Here is a 25,188-nt window from a genome sequence, read left to right as displayed (position 1 = left end):
AAAGGCGTTTAGGACCTCTCTCCGCGCGTCACAAATAACCCAAATTCCAAGGCAAGGTCACAGAGAAGCCACACTAACCAGGGGCCCAGGAATGGAGTCAAGTTCTCCCAACTCCCAAGAAAAACCCTTCGCGGCATGCATGCACTAGGCCAAGTCAGCGGACCTCTCCCCGAGAAAAGGCCTTAGGAACCGGGAGCCGCGGGCACTTCCACACCCAGATGGGCCTTGAATCCAAAAGCCCCTGACCCAGGCCCATTACTCAGCTACACGGAGAAGCTGAGCGAGCCCCGACCACTCACCCCGCAGCCACTGCGTGCTGTGAAGCCATCTCCAACTAGCTCCGCGACCGAAAGACCATCCGGAAGCGCCCCTCACCAGCCCCAATCTTCGGCAGCCGCCGGAGCCCAAGAGGTAGCGTAGCACCCGAGGGTCACAGCCCAGCCTCCAGGAGGCCGCCATCTTCCCGGCCTTGTCGCGGGCTGCCCGCAGCACCGCCTGATCGCCCAGTCATCAAGACCCTCCCAGGCCCCGCCTCTTGTCACGTTGGCCACACCCCCTGGCTCCAGTGGTGCGCGTGAGTCTCGGAATCAAGAGGTTCTCCTAGTCCCGCCTCCAACCTCGTTGGCCCCGCCCCTCAGCCAGGAGGCCGCGCCTCTGGATCTCATGTCCGCGAGGCCCTCCAAGACCCGCCTTCCGCCTTTTGGACCCGCCCCCGAGCTGCCCTCAGCGCCGCCCGATTGCAGAGGTGGTCACGCCACAGGCTGCTCTTAGCCCAGACCCACCTCGGTCCCGAAGCCGCTCAAAGATAGGAGGCCGTGGGTTCCCCTCATCAGGGCCATGTCGGGCTGTCACGTTCCGGAGGGAGACTGCTGCTCGCAGCGCTGCGGCGCTAAGGTAGGGGCGGGGCCGCGGGTGCCCTGTTTGCCCGGACTTGAGGCACAGGTGGCGTGCGGCGGCGGGAGCGGGGCGCCGACCTGGGGGGCCTGGGACCGGTGTGGACGCCACCCCCGCTACCCTCCGCCCTGGCTCCGCAGGCCGATTCGAGGCCACGGCAGTCGCCGTTCCCGAGGCTGGGCTCCGATGACGGGCGCTGGGCGCCAAACGCTGAAAAAGGGAAAATAACGGAGGAGAGCGCTGCGCATCTTGAGTGTGTTTTGAAACAACTTACCGGGAATACAGGGCAAACGAGGCAACAGGAGGCACTGGAGTGGAAATGGAGCTAAGACTGCCCTCGAGCTTATTTTCTGCGCCCTGGCAATCAGCCCGACGTTTGGCAGGCAGTAGGCGCTCGGGAGATGGTGGCCAAACCGAGGCTGTGCTTCAGTAGCCCCCACTTTCCCTCTCGGCCTGCCTCAGTTTAGAGTGATTATGGGATGATCATCCTTGAGCAGAAGTCAAAGGAAAATCCACCCTCGGGCTGCATCTGCTTTTCATTCACTGGGTATACACCCCAACAGCTTTATGGAATACCTGTGTGCCCAGGGATACAGCGAGGATTAAGACAAATGGCCTGCGGTCTGGAGGAAAACTAGAGGAGTAAACAATTACAATACAATGAGAGAACCCCTGCTTAAGAGGCAGGGATAGCCCCCTAAAATTAGCCCCCTTATTTCTCCTGTTCTTTCTTAGGACTGACTGAAGGTCCCAGTTAAAAAAGTCGTAACGTGGGAGATCTTATTGCGAAATACTTGTCAATCTTGTGGGAATACTCCCACAGCTTAGCAAAAGCTAAGCAAAGACAGCTTAGCAAAGACAACTGTGAGGATGGAATGCTGGACAGGAAAAATTGGATAGAAAGGGGGAAGATGTTGGATACAGGTCAGATAGCTAGGCAGGCGTGCGTGGAAACGGCAGAATCTCTAAGATGTTTCAATAGCATGTGTGTTCATGCCACCAGTAAGTGAATCTTGGTGAAATATTATCTAAAGGACCATCAAAGAGAGCCTTTTTCAAGGGATCTGAGAATAAACAAGACCTCTCAAACCAAACGTGGCCAACAGACAGCTGGGCCAACAGCTGTGTTTGCTTCACATTGTTCATAAGAAATATCAGCCAACCTTTCAAAATGCAGAACACTTCAGGCTTCTGTTAAAACTTTGGTACATCTGATGGCATGGAGCTTGTATTCCTTCATGGGATCTGGGTTGAGCTGACTAGTGAGTACCACCTAAGTGTGCTTGCCAGGTTACAGAGCTCCCCTACCCACAACAGATTTGCATATGCACTTAAATAAACCACGTCCAGTAAGCTTCATTCGGTCCGTGAGCCACCAGTTCGTAAGCTCTGATATAGGACTTTTCTTAATGTAGGAGATGTGATCTTAATTCACAGTGTTTATTGGGCAAAGCACTATCCTGGTAGGTATATATCAAGAGCATGTTCCCTACTTTGTAGGGCGCTAAGCTTAGCTGGGAAATAAACCAAGAACTACTTCTATTTTTTAATTTTACCTTACACATCATAGTGTCCTATATATGTCAACCCTGAATAAATACTTGTTCTTTGCTGTTATTATAACACAAGGCCTTTCAATACCCTTCCCTTGACCTCATCAGTTCTGTACATCTTTACCCCTCCCCTCCACTCTAGCAACGCATTCCCATGGCCATACCCTTCCCTGCTCCACCACTGCCCCTTCACCTCACACCTTTTTGGGGTGAAGGACTTTTCTTTTTTTACTCCGACACTTCTTTCTGTGTAGCCCCCATCATAGGATCTATCATACTGGGTTACAAATAATTAATTGCCTTTACTTAAATGCCTCCCACGCAGACCCCCAAGGGATGGGCTTTGAGGGAGTGTCCCTCAACTACACACATTTGTGTCTCTACAAATATCATTGTGTCCTACTGCAGCTGGCTCCTGGACACCTCCTGGGAGCCCCCCCCCCTCCCCCAGGAGCTTCCCTTCACATTACCTGAAGTGACTATCCTCAGACCTCACCATCTCCTCTCATTCTTTCCCCCAAACCTGCTTTGAAGGTGACTTCGCCTCCAGAAACACAAAGAAAATGAAGCTGTTAGTTGTGAACATCTTAACTTCGATTTCTTCCTGTTCCCACCTACATTATAATGTTAAGATTAAGAACAAGACATCTAGAATTTGACTGCCAGCGAAAATCTTGGTTCTGCCAGTTGCCACGTGGGCAGTTTTGGATGCATTAATCTTTTTTTTTCTTTCTTTTTTTTTTTTTTTTAGAGAGAGAGAGCAAGTGAATGGGGGAGGGACAGACAGAGAGAGGGAGACAGAATATGAAGCAGGCTCCACGGGGACTGAATCCCACAAACCTGGCATCATGACCTGAGTCAAAATCAAGAATTGGACCTCCAACCAACTGAGCCACCCAAGTGCCTCAATCTTTCTTAGCATAATATAGCTATTATAAGGATTAAGTTGTATATATAAGCTTTTAGAATACTACCTGGCATAAAATAAGTATTCAATAAATATTAACTATTTTTGTTATTAATCGTATTATTACATATCTTCCTTACTTTTCTTCTTCCTCCTAAGATAAATATTTCCCTGGTCTAATTCCAGCTGCTCTGTCTCCACAAAGATTGACCTATTAGGCTTTTGCTTTCCTGTGGTGCTAATCTCTCCCCCTTCCCTAATTTTACCTTTTAGCATGAAAGGAAAACTGGTTATTTCCGAGTTTCCTTTACATGCTAAAACTCTTGTTATTAACCAGCTTTCCCTTTGGTTTCCCCATCTGGCCCTTCATAGCCACACTATTGAAAGAGTCTTTAGAATTCTCTGCCTCTAAGTTCTATTCACTTCTTAACCCACTAAGATCTGGCTTCCACACCCAACCCATTAAAACAATTCGTACTTAAGGTTGACCTAATTTACAAAGATAGTTGGCCTAGCAAAAACCCAAAGTGAACCCATCGTTTTTGTGATTGCACCGAGCTGCATTCCTAGAGAAAATTACATAACTGCACTGAGCGGCCTCACTTCATATTCAAGATTTCAACCCCAAATTGACCCTTAACACTGCCCAACAACCATCCCATGTTTCCCCGGTACTTTACTGTCCCACTCCCTGAGAGGACTAGTTTATACCTTTTATTATCTTTTCAAGCCTCTCATACCCCGCCCCCACATCATTCCTCAGCTGATGGCTTTGTTTATACTTAAGAAAATAGAAGACACCGGCTATGAACTTACTTGCCTTCCTAGCACAAAACCTAGCGACCTGCTGAAACGGGAACCCATCTTCTCATTTTTCAAGATGGCGGAAGCCCAATCTCTCCTCTTGTGCACAGGATCTGCCTCCCCTCTCACATTCAGAAGTTGTTCCTGTCCCTCTCCCTGTCTCTCTTACTGTGAATCAGCCCCCTCTCGGCCAGACTGTTCTCATCAGCATGGCTTCCAAGGCCCTGCGTGACCTGGCCCCTGCAAGTTCATCCCCCTCTCTCAGCACTTTCCTTGTCAGCACTCTGCTCCGGCCACCTGGCCTTCTTTCCATCAAATGTGTTAAGCACTGTCTCACTCCAGGGCCTTTACATCTGCTGTCTTCTCTGCCTGGAGTGCTTGCCGCACCCCAGACAAACCTTGTATGTGCAAGCACATTCATTTATTATACACTGGTTTGTTTGTTTGTTTTTCACATTCTGGCTTTAGATTGTCAAGTGCTCAGAGAGGCTTTCCTTAACCACCTTATTCAAAATCAATCTCGGGGCGCCTGGGTGGCTCAGTCGGTTAAGCATCCGACTTCAGCTCAGGTCACGATCTCACGGTCCGTGAGTTCGAGCCCCGCGTCGGGCTCTGGGCTGATGGCTCAGAGCCTGGAGCCTGCTTCCCATTCTGTGTCTCCCTCTCTCTCTGCCCCTCCCCATTCATGCTCTGTCTCTCTCTGTCTCAAAAATAAATAAACGTTAAAAAAAAAAATTAAAAAAAATCAATCTCTGCTACGTTTCTCTTAAGTTGCTTGTTTCCTTCTTCCTACTTATTTAAAAAAAATATTTTTTTAATGTTTATATATTTTTGACAGAGAGCATGAGCGGGGGAGGGGCAGAGAGAGAGGGAGACCTAGAATCTGAAGCAGGCTCCAGACTCTGAGCTGTCAGCACAGAGCCCGACGCGGGGCTTGAACTCAGAGTGGAGATCCCGACCTGAGCCAAAGTTGGACGCTCAACCGACTGAGCCACCCAGGCGCCCCTCCTTCTTCCTACTTATTATAATTTATTCCTCTCTTTGCTCTTTTAAAACTACCCCCAGAATGTAAATTTCTTTAGGGCAGGGACTTTGTCAAGTGTTAGTGGCTGAATTGCCAGGAAATGCTTGGCATACTCCCACCATCCTTCATTGAGACTTGACTCACCCTTCCCTCCTCTGTGAAGCTTTGCCCGACTCCTGCTCCCTCCCACCACTATCTTCTTCCTCCCACCGGTAAGTGGCTTCCTTGGACTGCCCTGTATTATGTATTGCTTTGTCCTTTCATAACTTCTATACTAGATTGTAAGCTTCTTGAGGGCAAGAGTTTTATCTTCCTCCTATTCATTTCTTCAGGGCCTGCAGAAGTTTGCCAAATGAATGAATGAGAAGACTCTATAATAAAAAATGAAAGGACAGGTACATAGAGCAAATGCTGTGGCATGGGATTAGAGGAAGGAGCGATCACTTCCTGCTGGGATAATGGCAGAAGGAATCACAGGGGAAGCGCGATAGGGGGCCTGGTGTTAACGCTGATAAGCAGGAGCCTGACAGCTAGAGTCGCAATAATTGAAAATCCACCACGAGCAATAACAGTGCAAAGAAAAAAAAAAGACGCACTTGGTTAGAAAGAAAATATGTCTTAGTTAACTAGTGCTCTCCATAGCAAGTACCCCAAAACTTGGGCTTAAAACCCAAACACTGACTGTCTCGCAGAGTTTGAGGATTAGGAGTCTAGGGGAGTTTGGCTCAAGGTTCTGGCTCAGGGTCTCTCCTAAGGTGGCAGACAAACTGTCCCCTGGAGCTACTGTCATCTCGAGGCCTGATTGCAGCTGGAGCTGCAGGCATGCCACAGTGTCGTTGGCGGGCCTCCATTTCTCACTGATTATTGTCCATACACCTCCAATTCTTCACCACACGGCCTTCTGTGTAGGCTGAGTACCCTCTCCATGTAGCCGCTGGCTTGCTCCCCCAGAGAGCAACCAAGACAGAAGCCATAGTGTCTTTATATCCTAATCTCAGAAGTGACACGCTGTCACTTCCCCTGTCCTACTGTAGTCCGTTGGCCACGCAGCCCTAGTACGATGTGAGAAGGGCCTACACCGCGGGGTGTGAATACCAGGAGGCAGAGATCACAAAGAGCCATCCTGGAGGCTGACTACAACTAAGTTGAATAGAACTGAGAGATTTGTATCAAAATGGACTGAAAGAAAATGGGCGAAAAGTAAAATTGGGGCAAGAAAGCAGAAGGACTTAAATAACAGACCAAGGAGGTGCACCTGAGCATTAAGTGATTGGAGGGATGGGGTACAGTGATCAAAGCAGTATATTCTTTTAGTGCTCATGGGAGAGAGGAGGGTAAGCTAGAGAAGAGGGAGAGAAAGGAGACATTGTAGGCAAGGAGACCAAATAGGGACAGATAACCTTATTCCTCCCCAAATGAGTCCTTGAAAGAGTTTTTACTCAACTGTTGCAAAATAAGAAAATAAGGACAATCAAAAAGTGAATTTCACAAAATTAACACATTCGGTTTAAAGGACAACCTTTTATTTTGAGATGAACCTTCCTACTCTTTTCTTTATGTTAAAAATGTACTTTTTGGGCGTCGCCTGGGTGGCTCAGTTGGTTAAGTGTCCAACTCTTGGTTTCAGCTCAGGTTATGATCTCTTGGTTTCATGAGTTCAAGCACTGCATCGGGCTCTGTGCTGGCACTGCGGAGCCTGCTTGGGATTCTCTCTCTCCCTCTTTCTCTCTCTGCCCCTCCTCCACTCACACTCTGTCTCTCTCAAAATAAATAAACTTAAAAAAAATTAAATAAAATTTTAAAATGTACTTTCTTTTTTGAAAAAGGTGATAGTAGATGGTTAAATGTAATTACCGTTATAACTTGGCAACCTTATGTCAGTCCCTAAAATTTAAACTACAACAGCAACAACAAACCCTGGTTTAAAAAAATTTTTTTTTAACGTTTATTTATTTTTGAGAGACAGAGGAAGACAGGGCGTGAGTCAGGGAGTGACAGAGAGAAAGGGAGACACAATCCAAATTGGCCTCCAGGCTCTGAGCTGTCAGCACAGAGCCTGATGTGAGGCTCGAACCCACAAACGGTGAGACCGTGACCGGAGCCAAAGTCGGACTCTCAACCGACTGAGCCACCCAGGCGCCCCTGCGAACTCTGGTTTTAAAAATCAGAAGTCTGGAAATCACTGATCCAGATTATTAGCATAAGGAAACTGATACCCAGAAAGGGTCATGGACTTGCCTTAGGGCATTCAGCTAGTTGGGGGTCAAAGCTGAAGCAAGCCTCCACGCCTTCTCATTTCTTCCAGTCAGTGCCTAACTGGTGTGAAAAAGAGTTTGTAAGTGTGGTGAAAGTGGAAGGGAGAAATAGGGTCAGTGGAGGTAAAGTTGCAAAGAAAGCCAGTACGCACGGAGAGGAGAATGAGATGTGCAGAGAGAAACAAAGCCCAGAGACTGAAAAAATGCCGACAACTTGGCCGTGTCTGAATCCAGTCCCCCCCTTGGGCCAGTGTCAAGAATTTTGAAAGACTGAAATGAGCAGAAAAGATCACTAGGTGTCATGGGCTATCTTTGAGCTATTGTGCAACTCTGTAATTGTAGAATCCTGACAGTAATGCAGATGATTACTGACCCTAGAAATGCAGGCTGCATTCTGGACATTCAGTTGGTTGCTGCCTGGTGGATATTGTCCAGTTTTTCCTCATTTATAAATCCAGAATTCCTAATTACTTATATGGGTGATGTTTTGCCTTCTCTTTGGACACAGCAGTATCATGTTTCTGGTTCCCTCACTAGCTGATGGGTTAAATAATATATTTGACACGTGTTTATTTTATATTTGTTTTGAGAGTCCCCCAGGCAAACCTCTGTCCAAGCAGTACCTCTCTTATGCTTCAATTGAAAGAAAAGGTGGGGGAGGGGAGTAGAATCCTTGTTGGCTGTGAGCAAGTATTTCAGTGACAGTGAAACTGATTTCCATAAAATAACGGGACTGAAAAATCGGAAAAATTAAGTATTGCTTCAAAAACTTTTTAGGCTTTAATGTTTTTGCTATATACAAAATACTGTTAAATGTTTCTCCCTCACACTATAGGACCTCTACTGTCAGAAGTTGATTGCAATCTATCTTCAGTTATGTCTTTCAAAATTCTTACAAACCCAGACATAATAGTAACAGATAAGTAATATTATTGACATTCAGGGGAGAAGTAAATACTAACTAAGCTTCTTGTCAATTCTTAGTGAAATATACATTCTGATACTTACTTTCTTACCATTCTGAACAATTTAGATGATTGCATTTTTACCAAATATATGTTAGTTCCCACTGCTACAATTTCCTAAAATTGAAATTTTGTGGGTATGAACAAATGAATGAAACTTTATTAACAGGAACTGCCTTATCATGGTTATCACTGTAGTATGAAGCTGGCTAGTTGCTACAATAACTCAGGACTGGAAGACAAAAGGGAAAAGGGGAGACCCATAATAACAGACTATTTTCTGTAATGTTTGCAACTTTCTATGCAAATGGATGGTTTCAAGGATTGGAAAACTGTAGGAGTTTTCTCCTTATCTGTTCTTTAATATATAATTAAAATATCATTTGCATCACTAAAAAAGAAAATGGCAAATTATACAAGGCATGGATAATTCTGGCTAGATTTTGTAGGGACAGATATAAGGAAAACCAACACAGCTTTATTATTAGTTTTAATTCCAGAATTTTTAACACTTTAAATGGGAGGGAGGTAAAACTTCCAATTATAAAATAAATAAGTCATAGGGATGAAAAGTACAGCATAGGGAATATAGTCAATAATGTAATAACACTGTATGGTGACAGATGGTAACTGCATTTACTGTGGCGAGCATTGCCTAAATTGTCAGAGTTTATTGTACATTGAAAAAACTAATATAACATCGAAAAAAATGGGAGGGAAACTAACATTGTCACACATTGTCCTGGATGCTTTATCTCCATTTTTTCTCATTTTTAAAAAAACTTACTCTATACCTGGAAGCCTGTAGCACTGTATCTCTTTTTAATCCTCATAATATTCTCATTTTGTAGATTAGTAAACCGAAACCCATAGTCATATAAGCAATAAATAGTGTAACGAAGGTTTGACTTTATGTCCGTTAACTCCTAAGCCTGTGTTGAATCAGAACTTTAAAAAATTTTAACATTCCCATGTTCTTAATTTTACATTTTGAAGTCTACTCCATCAAACTATTATTTATGATAAAATACAAAGTGTATGTAAAATATTAACAGTGAATTGGGGAAAACACTATAATTTCAGAAAGCCAGTGAAGTAGCTAAAAATTTGGTGTGCTCAAGAGTCAGCCCTCTCTGGGCCCAAAGGTATTTCTCCCCTTTATCCAGTGCCAAGATTTATACAGGCAAGCTTCCCAGCTGTGCTTTTGTGCACAGAGGGTCTATTTCTTGTTTACCCTTACCTGGGGGGTATAACCTCTTATCTGGTTTCAAGCCTATGGAGGGATTTTCTATTAGGCACCCCATTCTGAGCACACCCTAGGGTTTATTTCGTGTTTCTGACAGCTTGCATAGCTATCAAAATTGAAGGTCAAGCTCACCAGAGATCTGCAAATACCTTCAGGGAAATGGCTTCAGAGCTGCCCTCTGGGGTAGACTCACTCTGGTTTCTTTTTTTTTTAACAACTATTTTTTTTTTTTTGATGTTTATTTATTTTGAGAGAGAGAGTGAGCTTGCACAAGCAGGAGAGGGGCACAGAGGGGAGAGAGAATCCCAGGCAGGCTCCCCGCTGTCAGTACACAGCCCAATGTGGGGCTCAATTTCACGAATCATGAGATCGTGACCTGAGCCAAAATTAAGAGTTGGATGCTTAACTGACTGAGCCACCCAGGAGCCTCCACCCTGGTTTCTTTTATGGCCACTGTGAAGCCTTCTTTACTTTTTTGCTAGCTCAGCAATTTAATTTGAAATTTTGTTTTAAACTTTATTCAGGAAGAAAAAATTACTCAACATTTTCAGTTGTTTTCAAGATAAAAGTTAGATTTCATACTGCCAGAAATGGAATTCATTGCATTTTTCATTATTGTTTTGGGTTTTATTAACTTTAACTTTAAAAAATAGGGAAACATCATATTTTTTTATTCCTAAAGAAGTAATCATTAGACTTAATAAAAATAAGCTCTTACTTTAACTAGATTTATTGTGCTGATCACTTACAATATATACAGATACCTACTCTTTTTTTTTTTTTAATTTTTTTTTTCAACGTTTTTTATTTATTTTTGGGACAGAGAGAGACAGAGCATGAACGGGGGAGGGGCAGAGAGAGAGGGAGACACAGAATCGGAAACAGGCTCCAGGCTCTGAGCCATCAGCGCAGAGCCTGACGCGGGGCTCGAACTCACGGACCGCGAGATCTGACCTGGCTGAAGTCAGACGCTTAACCGACTGCGCCACCCAGGCGCCCCAGATACCTACTCTTTGTTATCCACTTGAAACTAATATAATGCTATATGTCAATTATACTTAAATAAAAATACATGAATAAAAGCTCTATGTTCATCCCAGCATATATACATTTGTTTCTATACACACATATCTTCATACAAATGGGCCCAGAAAGTATTACTTGTGATTGCTTCTGAGTGAGTCCTTTCTATGTTTTTTTCTTGACTTTATATTCCATAGTGAGTATATATTGATTTTGTAATAAGCAAAAACAATGTAATCACTATGGAAAAAAGACATTTTAGAATAAAAATAAAATCAGACCAACACAGGATATGAACAAATAGCTGTCATATGTATATCATGACTTAACTGAATAAGATGTTTTGTGTAATGAAATTTGCTGGCCAGACCAAAACATGTTCCTTTCAGCACTAAATTCTATTTTATTTCAGCCATTGCAGTAGATGCTTTGCATTATATACTGGGCATTTCCCCACCTTGTTCTCATAGCCTATTCCATAGTGTTGGACTATATGGCCCTATCCTGTATAATTCCAGGTTGCCAAATAACATAGATCCACTTTCTAAACATCAAAAACAAATTATGGGGGCACCTGAGTGGCTCAGTCAGTTAAGTGTCTGACTTCAGCTCACGTCATGACCTCATAACTCGTGGGTTCGAGCCCCACATCGATTGGGCTCTGTGCTGACAGCTCAGAGCATGGAGCCTGCTTTGGATTCTGTGTCTCCCTCTCTTCTGCCCCTCCCCAGCTCACACTCTGTCTCTCTCCCCTTCAAAAATAAACATTAAAAAAAGAAGTTTTATAAAAACTTTAAAAAACAAAGTATGTTTTGTAATAGTTTTCTCCCTCATGGTACCCTCTCTATAGTAGATTTTCTTGGCTTCTTAGCAAAGATGTCAGCTAGAAAAGTCACCCAATAATATAATGTCTGTTTGAAAAATCCTTATGTTCTTTTTAAGGACAAGGAACATCCAAGATACCTGATCCCAGAGCTTTGCAAACAGTTTTACCACTTGGGCTGGGTCACCGGGACTGGAGGAGGAATTAGCTTGAAACATGGGTAAGTTTCTGCCTGATGTCATTTCTGAGAATTCTCCATGTAAGTAGCCCATGAAGAGCCTAATACGTGTTATGTACAAAGAACAACTGGTACTCAGTTTTATGTGATAGTGAAAGTATCTAGTTTCTAAATGGAGAAATGAGTATTTGCGTAACTGAATGACAAGTGCGTAGAAGTTGTACATACAATAAATACCTAAGGATTTAAGAATCACAATTTCTAAACAGAATAATTTGGTCCTCGGTCTTTGGAGTCCCAAAGTTAAATTACACACTGCCAAATATGTTTCTATGTCTGGAATTAGAAAGGGTCCCTTCTTGGGAATGCAAGCTGGTGCAGCCACTCTGGAAAACAGTATGGAGGTTCCTCAAAAAACTAAAATTAGAACTACCCTACGACCCAGCAATTACACTACTAGGCATTTATCCAAGGAATACAGGTGTGCTGTTTCTAAGGGACACATGCACCCCCATGTTTATAGCAGCACTATCAACAATAGACAAAGTATGGAAAGAGCCCAAATGTCCATCGGTGGATGAATGGATAAAGAAAATGTGGTGTGTGTGTATATATATATATATATATATATATATATATATATATATCGTGTGTGTATATATATATATATATATATATATATCGTGTGTATATATATATATATATATCGTGTGTATATATATATATATATATCGTGTGTATATATATATATATATATATATATATATATATACACAAAATAGAGTATTACTCGGCAATCAAAAAGAATGAAATCTTGCCGTTTGCAACTACGTGGATGGAACTGGAGGGTATTATGCTAAGTGAAATTAGTCAGTCCGAGAAAGACAAATATCATATGACTTCACTCATATGAGGACTTTAAGAGACAAAACAGATGAACATAAGGGAAGGGAAACAAAAATAATATAAAAACAGGGAGGAGGACAAAACATAAGAGACTCATAAATACGGAGAACAAACAGAGGGTTACTGGAGGGATTGTGGGAGGGGGGATGGGCTAAACGGGTAAGGGGCACTAAGGAATCTACTCCTGAAATCACTGTTGCACTATATATATACTAACTAATTTGGACGTAAATTTAAAAAAATTAAAAATAAAATTAAAACAAAAAAAGGGTCCTTTCTAGGTAAGCAGGATTTGTTTCAAGGGTTCAGATACGGATTTTAAAGTCACTTAAACACAGATTACGAACCATCAAAAGTACTAAAAATTACATTTTATTAAGTCAAAAGACGACATTATGCCTTTCTAAGTGCATCATGTATCATCATTCATGGATAGCACCTGCTGGTCTTTGTTGCTCAGAAGATAAAACAAGAAGGACTGGTTGAAACAGAAAGAATTTTACTTGTTCATTAGGTATGTTCAGTGTCTTTCCTCCAAGAAGTTAAAGAAACAAGTGACTATCAGTAATGAAAATACAAGTTGTAGAAACTCATTCTTTCAAGTGTTTCTCGAATAGGATGAATGTTTTTTTTCTCCTGAACTGTTTTAGGAATAGTACTATCTGGAGGCTGAATGTTAAACTGAGTAACTTGATTTCTTTCTTTATCCTAATTCACTTTCTTTAACAAAATTGAATTAATATAACATTTATATAATATCGAATCTATATAGTAATACCGCCAAGGGGGCTGCATTTCGTAGAAAGGAATGGGATGGAAAATTTAATCAGAATGCTTAGAACAAAAGAGATTTTTCGGTATACTACAGGATGATGCCAGTGAAATTTCATCTACTTCAAATTACCGAGTAACTCATGGAATAGTAATTGAACTGTGGGCAACGTCAGTAGGGACCCAGCTGTCACAGTTCCATGTATAGGGATGCACGCAGTCTGGAAAGATCATGTTCCTCATGGTGCATCGTACATCCATCCGTGCCTCCTCTCTGACTGTCAACCCAGTGCTCCATCAATCCAATTCAGCATTTGGCAGGTTTTCAGATTATTTTGCCAAAGCTTTCAAGTTGACTGTTCAGAGCAAAGTCCTAAGATAATGACATTTGTCGCTAAGATAATGACATTTGTCACTGTTGTTTCATTTATCCATTTAGTTGAGTTCCCAATAATTTGGTTTCTCAGCTATATTTGTAATAAATCATATTCTAAACATTGCCTTTAGTTAACTGCTTTTTATTTGCATATGCAGAAATTTATGTATGTACAAATATGTACAAAATACTTCTATCAAACTGAGTTCAAATAACCATTTTTGAAGTGGCTCTTTAAATAAATGGCAGTGATGGGGCACCTGGGTGGCTCTGTCAGTTGTATTTGACTCTTGAATTTTGGCTCAGGTCATGATCTCATGGTTCGTGAGATCCATACTGTCAGCGTGGAGCCTCCTTGGGATTCCCTTTCCCCCTCTCTCTCTGCCCCTCCCCTGCTCGCTTGCTCTCTCTCCCTCACTCTTTGTCTCAAAACAAATAAACATTAAAAAAATGGCAAAGTGAAAATGGAATGCAAATCTCAAAAGTAAATTTATTTATCATAAAGACATAAAAGACTATGTTCTTTCTAGAAGAACTTTACTAACCCATGCACTGAAAATGTGTGTGGTCACCCTAAAACACTCACGGGGCACCTTTTAAAATTAAGTGGTTTTTACAGCACTACAATCAATTTATGGGGACATTGCATCATAAGCGAAAATGTTTGGTCCTTGGTTAGGTTCTTAATGGGTGAGGAGCTCCTCCTGGGGGTCACGGGTGGAAACAGCCCCAGTTTTATGGCATTGTTTGGAATGTTATTAAACGTGTGCTTTGCAAAGTAAGATGGGTAATTTGTAGTAAAATGTTGAATTTTTTTCCTCATATTTAAATGACTTCATAAACCCACATCATTAACTATCTACTATGTTATTCTCGTGTTATAGGTGGAAGTTTGGTTTTCTTTGATGCTTAAAGCAAATAAATTTGGAATGAAGGACAAACCCAATAGATTATGTTTGGAGATATAAAATTATTTACTGATTCCAAGGTTTGGCTGATACCATTTTAGATTATACTACTTGTGTGTGGTACCAAAAGATGTGTATAAAAGACAGCTTAAGATACATATGAGAGTTAAATCAGAAGGAGGAAATAGAAGAGCAAGAAAATGACAGTAGTCGAAGCAATTCCAAGACACTCAGCAGCCATTGTGTTTAGGTTGGGGCACCACCATTCACATTGAGCATTTCCTGTTTTCATGGTGTGATATTGTAACGTGTCAGAGACACCAGTCCTATTCATGCTATTAAAATTAAATTTGATAAACCTGTAGTGTAGACACGATATGTGAGGTATATTATGATTTTAAATTTAAAAAAAAAAAATTTTTTTTTTGAGAGACCACAAATGGGAGGGGCAGACAGAGGGGGACAGAGGATCCAAAACAGGCTCTGAGCTACAGCAGTGAGCCCAATGGGAGGCTTGAACTCAGGAACCACGAGATCATGGCCTGAGCCAAAGTCGGACGCTCAACCGAACCACCCAGGTGCCCCTAGATTTAAATATTTTTAAATAGCTCGGCAGTAAATAAAAATAGACGCAACTGAACACAGATGTATTTTGAACTCTTGAATTTTGTTTCCCTCCTTATGGAATAGTGAAAGAGCAGGCAGTACCGAGAAATAAATCTCAAAACTTAATACTTCAGATGCAAAATGCTTTTTGTTTGTGGCTTACGGCACCAAGTAAATACTTCCCTTTTAGTCTTTGGCACATTTCCCTCCTAAAATAAAGGCTCTCGGGGCGCCTGGACGGCTCATCAGTTAAGTGTCCAACTCTGGATTTTGGCTCAGGTCATGACCTCAGGGTCCTGAGATCAGGCTCTGTGCTGGGCATGGAACCTGCTTAAGGTTCTCTCTCCCTCTACCCCTCCCCCACGCTGTCTCTCAAAAATAAAATAGAGTTTCTATCATCTTTACATTTTTATCCAGGTACCTCCTTCTTTGTAGATGTAAATATGTATTTTTTCTAAAACATATTTAGCTCATCTTTTAACTACCCAAAGTTGATCAGTTTTGTGTTCACAAAGGGGGCAACAAAAACAGATTCAGATTACGAAATCACTTGAATAAACAGAATACCCTGGATTTTCCCACTTTGTAGATGGAGTGTATTTACTAACAGGCTGTTTTAAACTTTATTTGGGTCTGTTCCCAGGACTGCATACATTTCTCCCCACACAAGAAGACTTACCCTACAAGTCCACTGACTATATATCACACATGAGTCTAGAATTTCTTCCATGTTACATAAGGAAAGAAGCTTTGGATCCCCGGTATTTGCAAAGAACTCTTTCTAACTGTATGATCCCTCTGATTCCACTGGTTCCAGAGGAATGCCACTCTGTTTTCTTATGTCGTGGGTTTTTTTATGCAACAAAGCTCTTAAGTGAGCTATTTCATGAAAACACCTGAATGTAGCTTACTGTGGTTTGGATTTCACTCCCATTACCAGACATTTCTTTTCCAGATCTTAGTTTACCCGTGGACCCTTAAAGGAACTTTCATTTTTGTCAGTTACAAGTCTATGGGTTTATTAATAACTGGATTGATGGCTTGACTCAATATAGGCCATCATCCTCATTATTCACCAGGAACCAGTGTCCCTACATCCGTGTCTCAGCGGCAGAAGCTGGAGCATTCAGGTGCTGGTATTTCTTTCAATCGCATGTATGTGGCAGTTCTTTACTACCTTCTGAGAGCCACTGAAACTGACAAAGGAGACAAAGGAACTCTGTTGAGGCTGGAGAGAATTTAGAGAAGATCTTGAAATTAATTTCCCAATCAAATTTGAGAGTACTTTCTGACAAATGGTACATTATAGCATCTCCCCTAGCACAACATTCTGTAACAGGCACATCTCCAGATGGAACCGTGCCTTTTATCCGTATTTTTAACTTTCCACAGTTGTTTCAGCTTTATTACCAAATAGTTTCACAAGAAAGATGTGCTTTTCAAATAGGAAGCATAGATTCCACCCAAAAAGTAGCTTAATGTTAATGCTGTAATTTAATAAGGTGTCCAGCAGGGGTCCCTGAACTTCATGTTTTATAAGCAGAGCATTTCAAGCACTAAAATTAAACTTGATCCCTTGTGAGACAGAGATCATCTGCTCAAGAGCATATCTTCCCCTGATTGGATTTTGTAGTAACTGTTCCACATTTAATGAGATAAACTGCAATCTCATGCTAAAGATGCCAAAGACTTGTTTTATTTCCCATAACCAGATAAAAATCTGGTTACCATTGATTTTGCACTGTAAACAGAAATAAAGAAATATATATGAAAACTGTCAACATTTTACTGCATCACCAGCATTACATTTGTCATGTAATTACAGTGCATTAGTAATTTGTTATTCTTTCTATACAGCACACATCAGTAATTAATTCAAGCAGCTTTCTGTGTGATTTGATTTATAAAGAATATTGATGATTGGACTGTAAGAATACACTTGCCTTTGTTGAAAAGCAGAACAGTAGAATTAAATACATACAATTTCTACATTTTGTGTTACCAGCGATGAGATCTACATTGCTCCTTCAGGAGTGCAAAAGGAACGGATTCAGGTATGTTAAAGGTTCCTTCTTGACCCCAAAGCTCTTTTCTTCTCTACTTGACTATTATTGTTTTGTGAAATGGAATTAATTTTAAAAGAAGTTTTGAGGGGGGGTTATATTGATAATATAAATGAATAATCAATAAACATTTCTTAAGTAACTATTAAATTTTTTTTTTAAGGTGAACCTCCATGCAACTAATATTTTTGAATTGTCATTCATCCTCTAGAGGGCACAAGTGAATGGCACAATCTTAAGTCCTACTACAAAGTGATTATAATTTTGCAGCATTATAACACTGTCTTTATCAGGCTGGTAGGGTGATCACGTTGATGGTCTCAATGGACCAAACTGGCTCATATTAAACAATAGCAAGGCTATTCCAATCTAAGTTATAAAACTTTATTTCAGATTTTTGAGAAGTCTCATTCCATATTAATGCTGGAGTGCTGAAAATTTAAACATAACACTTAACTCCTAAGGCATAATCCTTCATTAATAAAACATTTATATTGTAGTTTGTAATAAACCCTGGCAAATGAAAGTCACAAGTCAGAAGCATGCATGCACTACTAGGAAAAATCTGTGGATCTGCTTAATTACTTCAACTTTAAGAATAATATACCTTACTGAGATTAACATGTCTGAGTACCAGTTCCCTTTCTCAGGAGATAAGAAAATTCTACTCTATATTTTTCTTCCTATGATGACATATGAAGAAAAAACTGTAACCCCCATCTTAGAATGATGATTTCTTTGTAGAGTTTCTCTGAAATATAGTTGTGAAATGACAAGGGAAAGCCAAGAAGCTAAGTTGATGAAGTATCATTACATGCATATGAAATTTTCCATATCAATTGTTTCTTCAAATTCTAAAGGAAGAATTGCAGCTCTCTTGAGAATATTTTTATCAGTAGAAAACAGTTTTTATTTCTCAAAATGGCTGAAACATTTTGGAAGAGAAACAATTATATGAATATTTAAAAGATGGGTTAAATATGCATACATACATCTTAGCACACACCAGAAAGGGGACACTTCTAATTGATATCGTATAAGCCTTTTTTTTCTTCTCTGCCCCCCTCTACAAACAGCCTGAAGACATGTTTGTTTGTGACATCAATGAACAGGACATAAGTGGACCTCTGCCGCATAAGAATCTTAAAAAAAGCCAGTGCACGCCTCTTTTCATGAATGCTTACACAATGAGAGGTAGGCAGAAAATGTATTCACCATAAAGAACTATTTGCTACAGAGTAGGTTTTCTAAATAATTGTAATTATTGTTGTAGTTAACATTTCTCGAACACCTACTGTGTGCAAGAACTTTAATTATGTGAACACTTTCAGTGCTCACATCAGCCCACGTGGAAGGCCCATTGTTACTCCACTTTGTGTTCGAGAGGACAGAGGCTCTGGGAGATTTTCCTAAAATAAATAGCTAGTGAGTCCTGGGGCCAGAATTCCAACCTAGTATGACTCCACTAGATTGTCAGGTTGACTGACAACACTATATTTACAATCAGATGCCTACTTCTAGTGTAGAGGTCTACCTCCGGGAACTTGTAGAAGTAAGATTACAAGTGAGGGAAAATTGTGGCCTTTACTTTTAGTGGGAATAGTGCTGTCTCTCTCTCTCTTTTTTTTTTTTAGTGTACCATATGATAAAAGTAGGAGTCTTATTTCAATTCCCAGAATTTGTGATAGCAAACCAGTCTGGAAAGGTTGAGCCTAGAGGACGGTGTGAAAATAGAAAATTATACCTGAAACACCAGAGCAATAAAGTCATTACAACCATGCTTTTTATAGCCCCTGAATGAAATCTGTTCTGAGCATGGTCTCATGCTGTGTTCTGTTCCCGGACACTGTCAGCTGCTCCCGACAGCGTAAAATCTCAGGAACAGATGCTAACAGCATGAAACATCTCTCCCAGCATAAAGCGAAATAAACTTCCAGTTGCAAAAATAGCCATTACTGAATTTTATAGCATACAAATCCTTTTTTAGGTAAATCCGTTAAAACCCTGCAACCCCGATGCCACCGAGACATGGCCCGCACTCTGAAGCCTAACTCCATGATTAAGGGTCACCATGACCGCGGTTTAAACCCAAGTGCCACCACTGCTATCTGTGAACCGCAGACAAGTGATTTAACATCTCTGAACCCCCGTTTCCTTGACCGTTAAGTCGGGGGCATAGAATTTACATCTCTGGTTGTTGTGGGGAACTGAAGATCAAGAGATCACACGTAATGGGGATTTGCCCAGTGCCTGGCACAGAGGAACTCCTAATTAAATGGGAATATTGGACTATGATCTCCATGATTATTCTAGTTACACTTCAGACCATCTAAAAGCTATTTCTTAAGCATGTGTATTGTGCATTGCCCCGATGCTGATAAAGTTTAAATGCTTTTTGCAGCTTTGCAGCTTCTGTTAGTATTTCTCTCTTCCTACCTCCATCCCTCCCCTCCTGTCTACTGCCAACTTATTATTCCATGCCAAGAAAAACAAGGTCATCATCATATACAAATAAATGTATGTGATATATAATATATATATGATATGTGATATATAATATATATGTTATGTATATATACTATATATCACTTATCATATATATATTTTTAAAGGTATCGTTTTGTTTTCCCTGAGTATGTGACTTTCTTCTCCCTCCTCCAGGAGCAGGTGCAGTGATTCATACCCACTCAAAAGCAGCTGTCATGGCCACCCTTCTCTTTCCAGGACGAGAGTTTAAAATTACACATCAAGAGATGATAAAAGGAATAAGGAAATGTACTTCGGGAGGGTATTACAGGTATTTTTTTCTATTTTTGCTTAAGTAATTTCAAAAGTATTTTTTCTGTCTTTTGATAAAGAGGCTACTGATCTTTTTTATGCCTTTAATGAGATGTTGTGGGATCTATGTTAAGTAATACCCCACTTAATATTACACTTCCAGATCTGTTCTCAGTGACACAAATCAGACGCCACCCTTCCTCCTCCCCACCACCACCCCAGCCTTGGTAAATTATTAGCAACATGAATAATGAAACCGTTTGTCAGAGTTAAGTGGAAAACCCTTGGCTGAGCTTTCTATAGAGATGGAAAGATTATGTTCCTGTATGGAAGCACCCTGAGAGCGTGGTCCCCTCACCTTCATTTTGTCTCCAGGAAGCTTCAGCCCTGACTGAAGCTTCATCTTGATTTAATTTAGTATGTCTAGGGGAGCCTGTGTCGGTTAAACATCTGACTTGAGCTCAGGTCATGATCTTGCAATTCGTGAGTTCAAGACCCGTGTCGGGCTCTGGGCTGTCAGCCCAGAGCCCGGAGCCTGCTTCAGAGTCTATGTCTCCCTCTCTCTCTGCCCCTCCCCTGCTCACACTCTGTCTCTCTCTCTCTCTCTCTCAAAAATAAATAAATGTTAAAATTTATTTAACATTAAATAAATGAGTTCAAGCCCCACATCGGGCTCTGTGCCGACAGCTCAGAACCTGGAGCCTGCTTTGGACATGTGTCTCCCTCTCTCTCTGCCTCTCCCCTGCTCATGCTCTGTCTCTCTCTCTCTCGTGCTCTCAAAAATAAAAAAAATAAATAAAATTAAAACAAATTTTTAATTTTTTTCAAATTTAGTATTTCTAGAATATTTTAATATTTACGATTATTTCAGTTAAGTAGATCTATATATTTTTATAATTTTTCAGTATGCAAAGTGGCATAGATGGTATAGAATGGAGGCCTTCTAGATAAAATCAACCAAATCCGCCAGCCCACCAAAATGTTCGCCAATCTAGAATACAGGGATGGGAAGAAATGCGTTCTCGGTGTTCAGGTACAAGCTAAGCATTTCATTTGAATGTACTGGCATTCTTATTCCTGAGCTGCTTAATTTGCCCGAGGGCCTGATCCTACCTTACCTTGCTTAGAGGAAACGGGTGCCAGTTTTTCTAAAGTGTTCTTAACAGCAGTATCTTATTGTTAATCCACGTAGTAGAATCCATGTACATGTTTAAACGAGTGTGCCGGGAACTCAATATGACTTGATTTTAGTTACTATTTATTGTATGCCTACAGCATTACTCAGCACTGCAGAGTATCTATTTACAAAAGTGAAATGTTTAAATTATGGAAGTGTACATACTAAGGAAAGGATAGCCCCACATTGCCTTTCCATTCTGGGTCTCCAAGGAGAGGCATTGTGTGTGCTATTAATTTCATCAGCGTTTGGTTGCTTTGGTGAAGAAATAAAAGCAGGTGAGAAGGAGGCATGAAAGGGCGGGTAGAGGGACAGCAGAGAGCCTTCTGGAATTCTGTGAGAAAAAGAATGGCCCGAACCAAGACATGCCACTTCTTATGCATCATAACAGACACGCTTCATAGATCACTTTAAACGTTTCTGATTTTAAAGAATACAAACCTTTTTGAAATGTCTTTTGCAATTCTATCTGATCCTGGCTGGGAAGCCAGTAACAGGGTCATTATCACAGCTCAGGAGGCAGTGATCTTTCTTCAGAATTTGGGGAGAATCCTAAGAGTCCAGTTTTCAAAAGAAGGGGCAGTGAAGGCTGGACGAAGGTACAAAGGAGGGTTTTGATACTCTGTATTTTTTAAGTCCAGCTTAAAAAACAAAAACTTTCAAATACACACCTAATTCTCCTCAGGGGAGGTTACCGTATGTATGTAAGTGTGGTTGTCCTTCCTTCCGGCAGCAACACGGGTGGCCTGTGGCAGAGTGAAAAAAGCACACTGTTTAGAGGTCAGAGGACCATCTTGGCTCTGCTCCTCATTTGACTCAGAAGGAATAGTGTTCAGTCTGTAAAGTGGGTGGCTTGGGTTGAATTTCAGGTCTCATTTTGCTGTGATATTATTTTACTCGGGAAAAGATGTCTGACTTTTCAGTGTATGCTAGAGGAAAATATATGTTTGTGATTCTCTTGGCCAACATTAGGAAAGATCTGTGGGGCGTCTGGCTGGCTCAGTCCGTTAAACGTCTGACTTCGGCTCAGGTCATCAACTCGCATTTTGTGAGTTCGAGCCCCACGTCAGGGGCTGACAGCTCAGAACCTGGACCCTGCTTCGGATTCTGTCTCCCTCTCTCTCTGCCCCTCCCCTGCTTGCACTCTGTCTCTCTCTCTCAAAAATAAGTAAAGATTAAAAAAAAAAAAAAAAGAAAGAAAGATTTGGGGCTAGCAATTCATTCTTTCCATATTTAAGAATATCCTTCAATTACCTCTATTTCACTTAAGTGAAATAATATACATCTCCTTAATGCTGCTGGTAGTGGTTGGCCAGGCTCTTTATCACGTGACAGCTCCTTAGCCTATACCTGCCCTAAAGTAGCAATTTTTGGTAAAACTTTACTTAGAACTTCTTTTGTTGTTGTGAAGTTTGGCCATTATAGAGGTAGCGAAAAAGGAGATGTTACTTTAACAAGGGAAGAGAAATTTATGTAAAAGGGAAAACACGTCCGAGTTTGACTGGGTATAAATGACCTCAGAGATAGACTTAATTTTACCAGTATCTAAGTTATTTGCGTAAATATTATTACATGAACAGAAAGGAAATGCATATTCTGATTTTTTCACACATATTTACTGAAAACAGGTGGAAGTAAAAGAAGTTCTAATGCCACAGACTTGAGAATGTTCTGAAAGTACTATCACACCTTTAATAGTTATTTCCAGAAGGTTCTTGCTAACCCAGTACTATAAACCACACCCGTATGTATTTATTTGCCTGAGACACTTTGAGGTCTTGCAGAGATAAAATAAAATGGTTTTGTATCTTTGGAAAATCCATACTTAATAAGTAGTTCAATTGTTAATCCTTTCTATGTTTCTGTTTCTCGGATCTATCATTTCTCATCTCCTATTAAAAATACTATGATTGTCTCTGCCTCAAGGAAATACTTGTATGATCTTGATAATTTCTTTGTTAGGTTTTGGTATCCTATACAAATTTCTGCCACTTAGAATAATACCTGCCAGATTCCCAAGGCGTCTTTTGATACAGCTCTCTATGCAAGATATACAGAATAACATGCAAAATCTTGTTCATAACGTGGAGTGGCTTTCAGATACAAAGAGAATGTCTAGTTGGTCCGTGAAAAAAATTGTAAATTTTACATATGAATACCTTTATTTGTTTTAGCGGGAAAAATGGCTTGTTTTGTCCCATAGGTATGATGATATGTTAGTGGTACCCATTATTGAGAATACACCTGAGGAGAAAGACCTCAAAGAACGAATGGCTCGCGCAATAAATGAATACCCAGACTCCTGCGCGGTCCTGGTCAGGCGTCATGGAGTGTACGTCTGGGGAGAAACCTGGGAGAAGGCCAAAACCATGTAAGTATCCATCAAAGGGCATTTGGGACAAGTCACTATACTCCAGATGTGAAGAGGGAATGAAGTGTGTTTTATGATTTGAAAGGAAGTACGACTTTTTTGTGTGTTATTGGTCAAAGTGGTTTAAATTTAAGTCATCTGGGGGCGCCTGGGTGGCTCAGTCGGTTAAGCGTCCGACTTCGTCTCAGGTCATGATCTCGCAGTTCATGAGTTCAAGCCCCGTGCCGGGCTCTGTGCTGACAGCTCGGAGCCTGGAGCCTGCTTTGGATTCTGTGTCTCCCTTTTGCTCTGCCCCTCTCCTGCTCATGCTCTGTCTCTCTGTCTCAAAAATGAATAAAAACAGGGGCGCCTGGGTGGCTTGGTCGGTTAAGCGTCCGACTTCGGCTCAGGTCATGATCTCACGGTCCGTGAGTTCGAGCCCCACATCAGGCTCTGTGCTGACCGCTCAGAGCCTGGAGCCTGTTTCAGATTCTGTGTCTCCCTCTCTCTCTGCCCCTCCCCTGTTCATGCTCTGTCTCTCTCTGTCTCAAAAATAAACAAACGTTAAAAAAAAATTTTTTTTTAAATGAATAAAAACATTTAAAAAAATTTAAATTTAAGTCTGTTATTTCTAGATACTTGATTTGCATTATGTATTCATTTATTACAAAATATTTATTGGACAAGCTGTTATTTGGCGAGATACTATGCACTTGATACAAAGGAGAAGGAAACAGCTCTTTTTCTCCCAAGTGTAAGGCTAGAAGGGAGAATAAGGCTAACCCAAGTTAATAATGATTTGCTACATTTATTTCAAAAAGTGACATGGAGTAAAAAATTTAAATTTATGTAAGTAGTATATTTTAAACTCCCTTTTATTTCCTGAGATGCATGTAATATGGTTGCATGATTCAAAATGATTCCTTTCCATGTTTTAATAATGCTGGGGGCAAAATGAGAAAAATCTGGCCTGGAATTGAGAAAAAAACAATGCACTAGGAGCCGGCTTAGCCTGATGGAGAGGAGAAATGTGGGAGGGCTGGAGAACTCTCTTTCACTAAGACCTTCTGTTCTTTGCTTTTTCTTTTCCAGGTGTGAGTGTTACGACTATTTGTTTGACGTGGCCGTGTCCATGAAGAAAGTGGGCCTGGATCCTACACAACTTCCGGTTGGAGAAAATGGAATCGTATAAGCCAAGTGAAAATGTAATTCTGTACACCAAGCCTATCTTGATTATTATGCAAATGAAACTTGATTATTCTTTTTAATGAATTGAACCTTCCCATGATACTATTAAGTCACTAAACACTGAAGATGGTTACCCTGAATCTACTTCTGACGTTGGACGATATTTGCTTGTATTCTTGGAATTTTAAATGGCAATGCAGTGAAATAAAAAATTTTATAATGAAGGTTTTTTTTTATGCTTACTTTTAAATCCTTAACAGCAAAATATCCTCGCTTAAATTAATTCCTTTTTTACGTACACTCCCAGAGAAACCCTTTTATTCTCTAAAGTTGCTGAGGATACCAAATTCGTGAGAAAATTTCCATTCATTATGAAATGAGCATTTTCTTATT

General features: G+C 40.9%; 2 protein-coding genes across 3 annotated transcripts in view; one reads left to right on the top strand and one right to left on the bottom strand.

Annotated features, from left to right (window-relative positions):
• The window catches only part of PDHX (pyruvate dehydrogenase complex component X), a 71,451-nt gene extending 70,932 nt beyond the window's left edge, over positions 1-519 (bottom strand). For both annotated transcript variants that reach the window (XM_042957952.1, XM_007082050.3), the window contains exon 1: positions 300-519. In XM_042957952.1, the coding sequence (XP_042813886.1) occupies positions 300-459 (160 nt within the window). In that variant the 5' untranslated portion in view covers positions 460-519. The remainder of the gene's footprint in view (positions 1-299) is intronic.
• Positions 378-25,019, top strand: LOC102971877 (APAF1 interacting protein). The gene is made up of 7 exons (XM_042957956.1): positions 378-894; positions 11,614-11,714; positions 17,245-17,293; positions 18,379-18,496; positions 19,964-20,099; positions 23,461-23,628; positions 24,700-25,019. The coding sequence occupies exons 1-7, from the start codon at positions 838-840 to the stop codon at positions 24,797-24,799; spliced, it is 729 nt and encodes a 242-aa protein (XP_042813890.1). The 5' UTR covers positions 378-837; the 3' UTR covers positions 24,800-25,019.
• The last annotated feature ends 169 nt before the right edge of the window (positions 25,020-25,188 follow it).

This window comes from Panthera tigris, chromosome D1, assembly GCF_018350195.1.
Source record: "Panthera tigris isolate Pti1 chromosome D1, P.tigris_Pti1_mat1.1, whole genome shotgun sequence".
NCBI classification, from domain to species: Eukaryota; Metazoa; Chordata; class Mammalia; order Carnivora; family Felidae; genus Panthera; species Panthera tigris.
This window is presented reverse-complemented; position numbering and strand designations above follow the sequence as displayed.

Coding starts and splice junctions, on each gene's coding strand:
- LOC102971877 (XM_042957956.1), top strand. CDS start 838: ATGTCGGGCTGTCACGTTCCGGAGGGAGACTGCTGCTCGCAGCGCTGC. Junction 18,497..19,963: donor GAATGCTTACACAATGAGAG/GTAGGCAGAAAA, acceptor TCCCTCCTCCAG/GAGCAGGTGCAGTGATTCAT. Junction 20,100..23,460: donor ACTTCGGGAGGGTATTACAG/GTATTTTTTTCT, acceptor TTTGTCCCATAG/GTATGATGATATGTTAGTGG.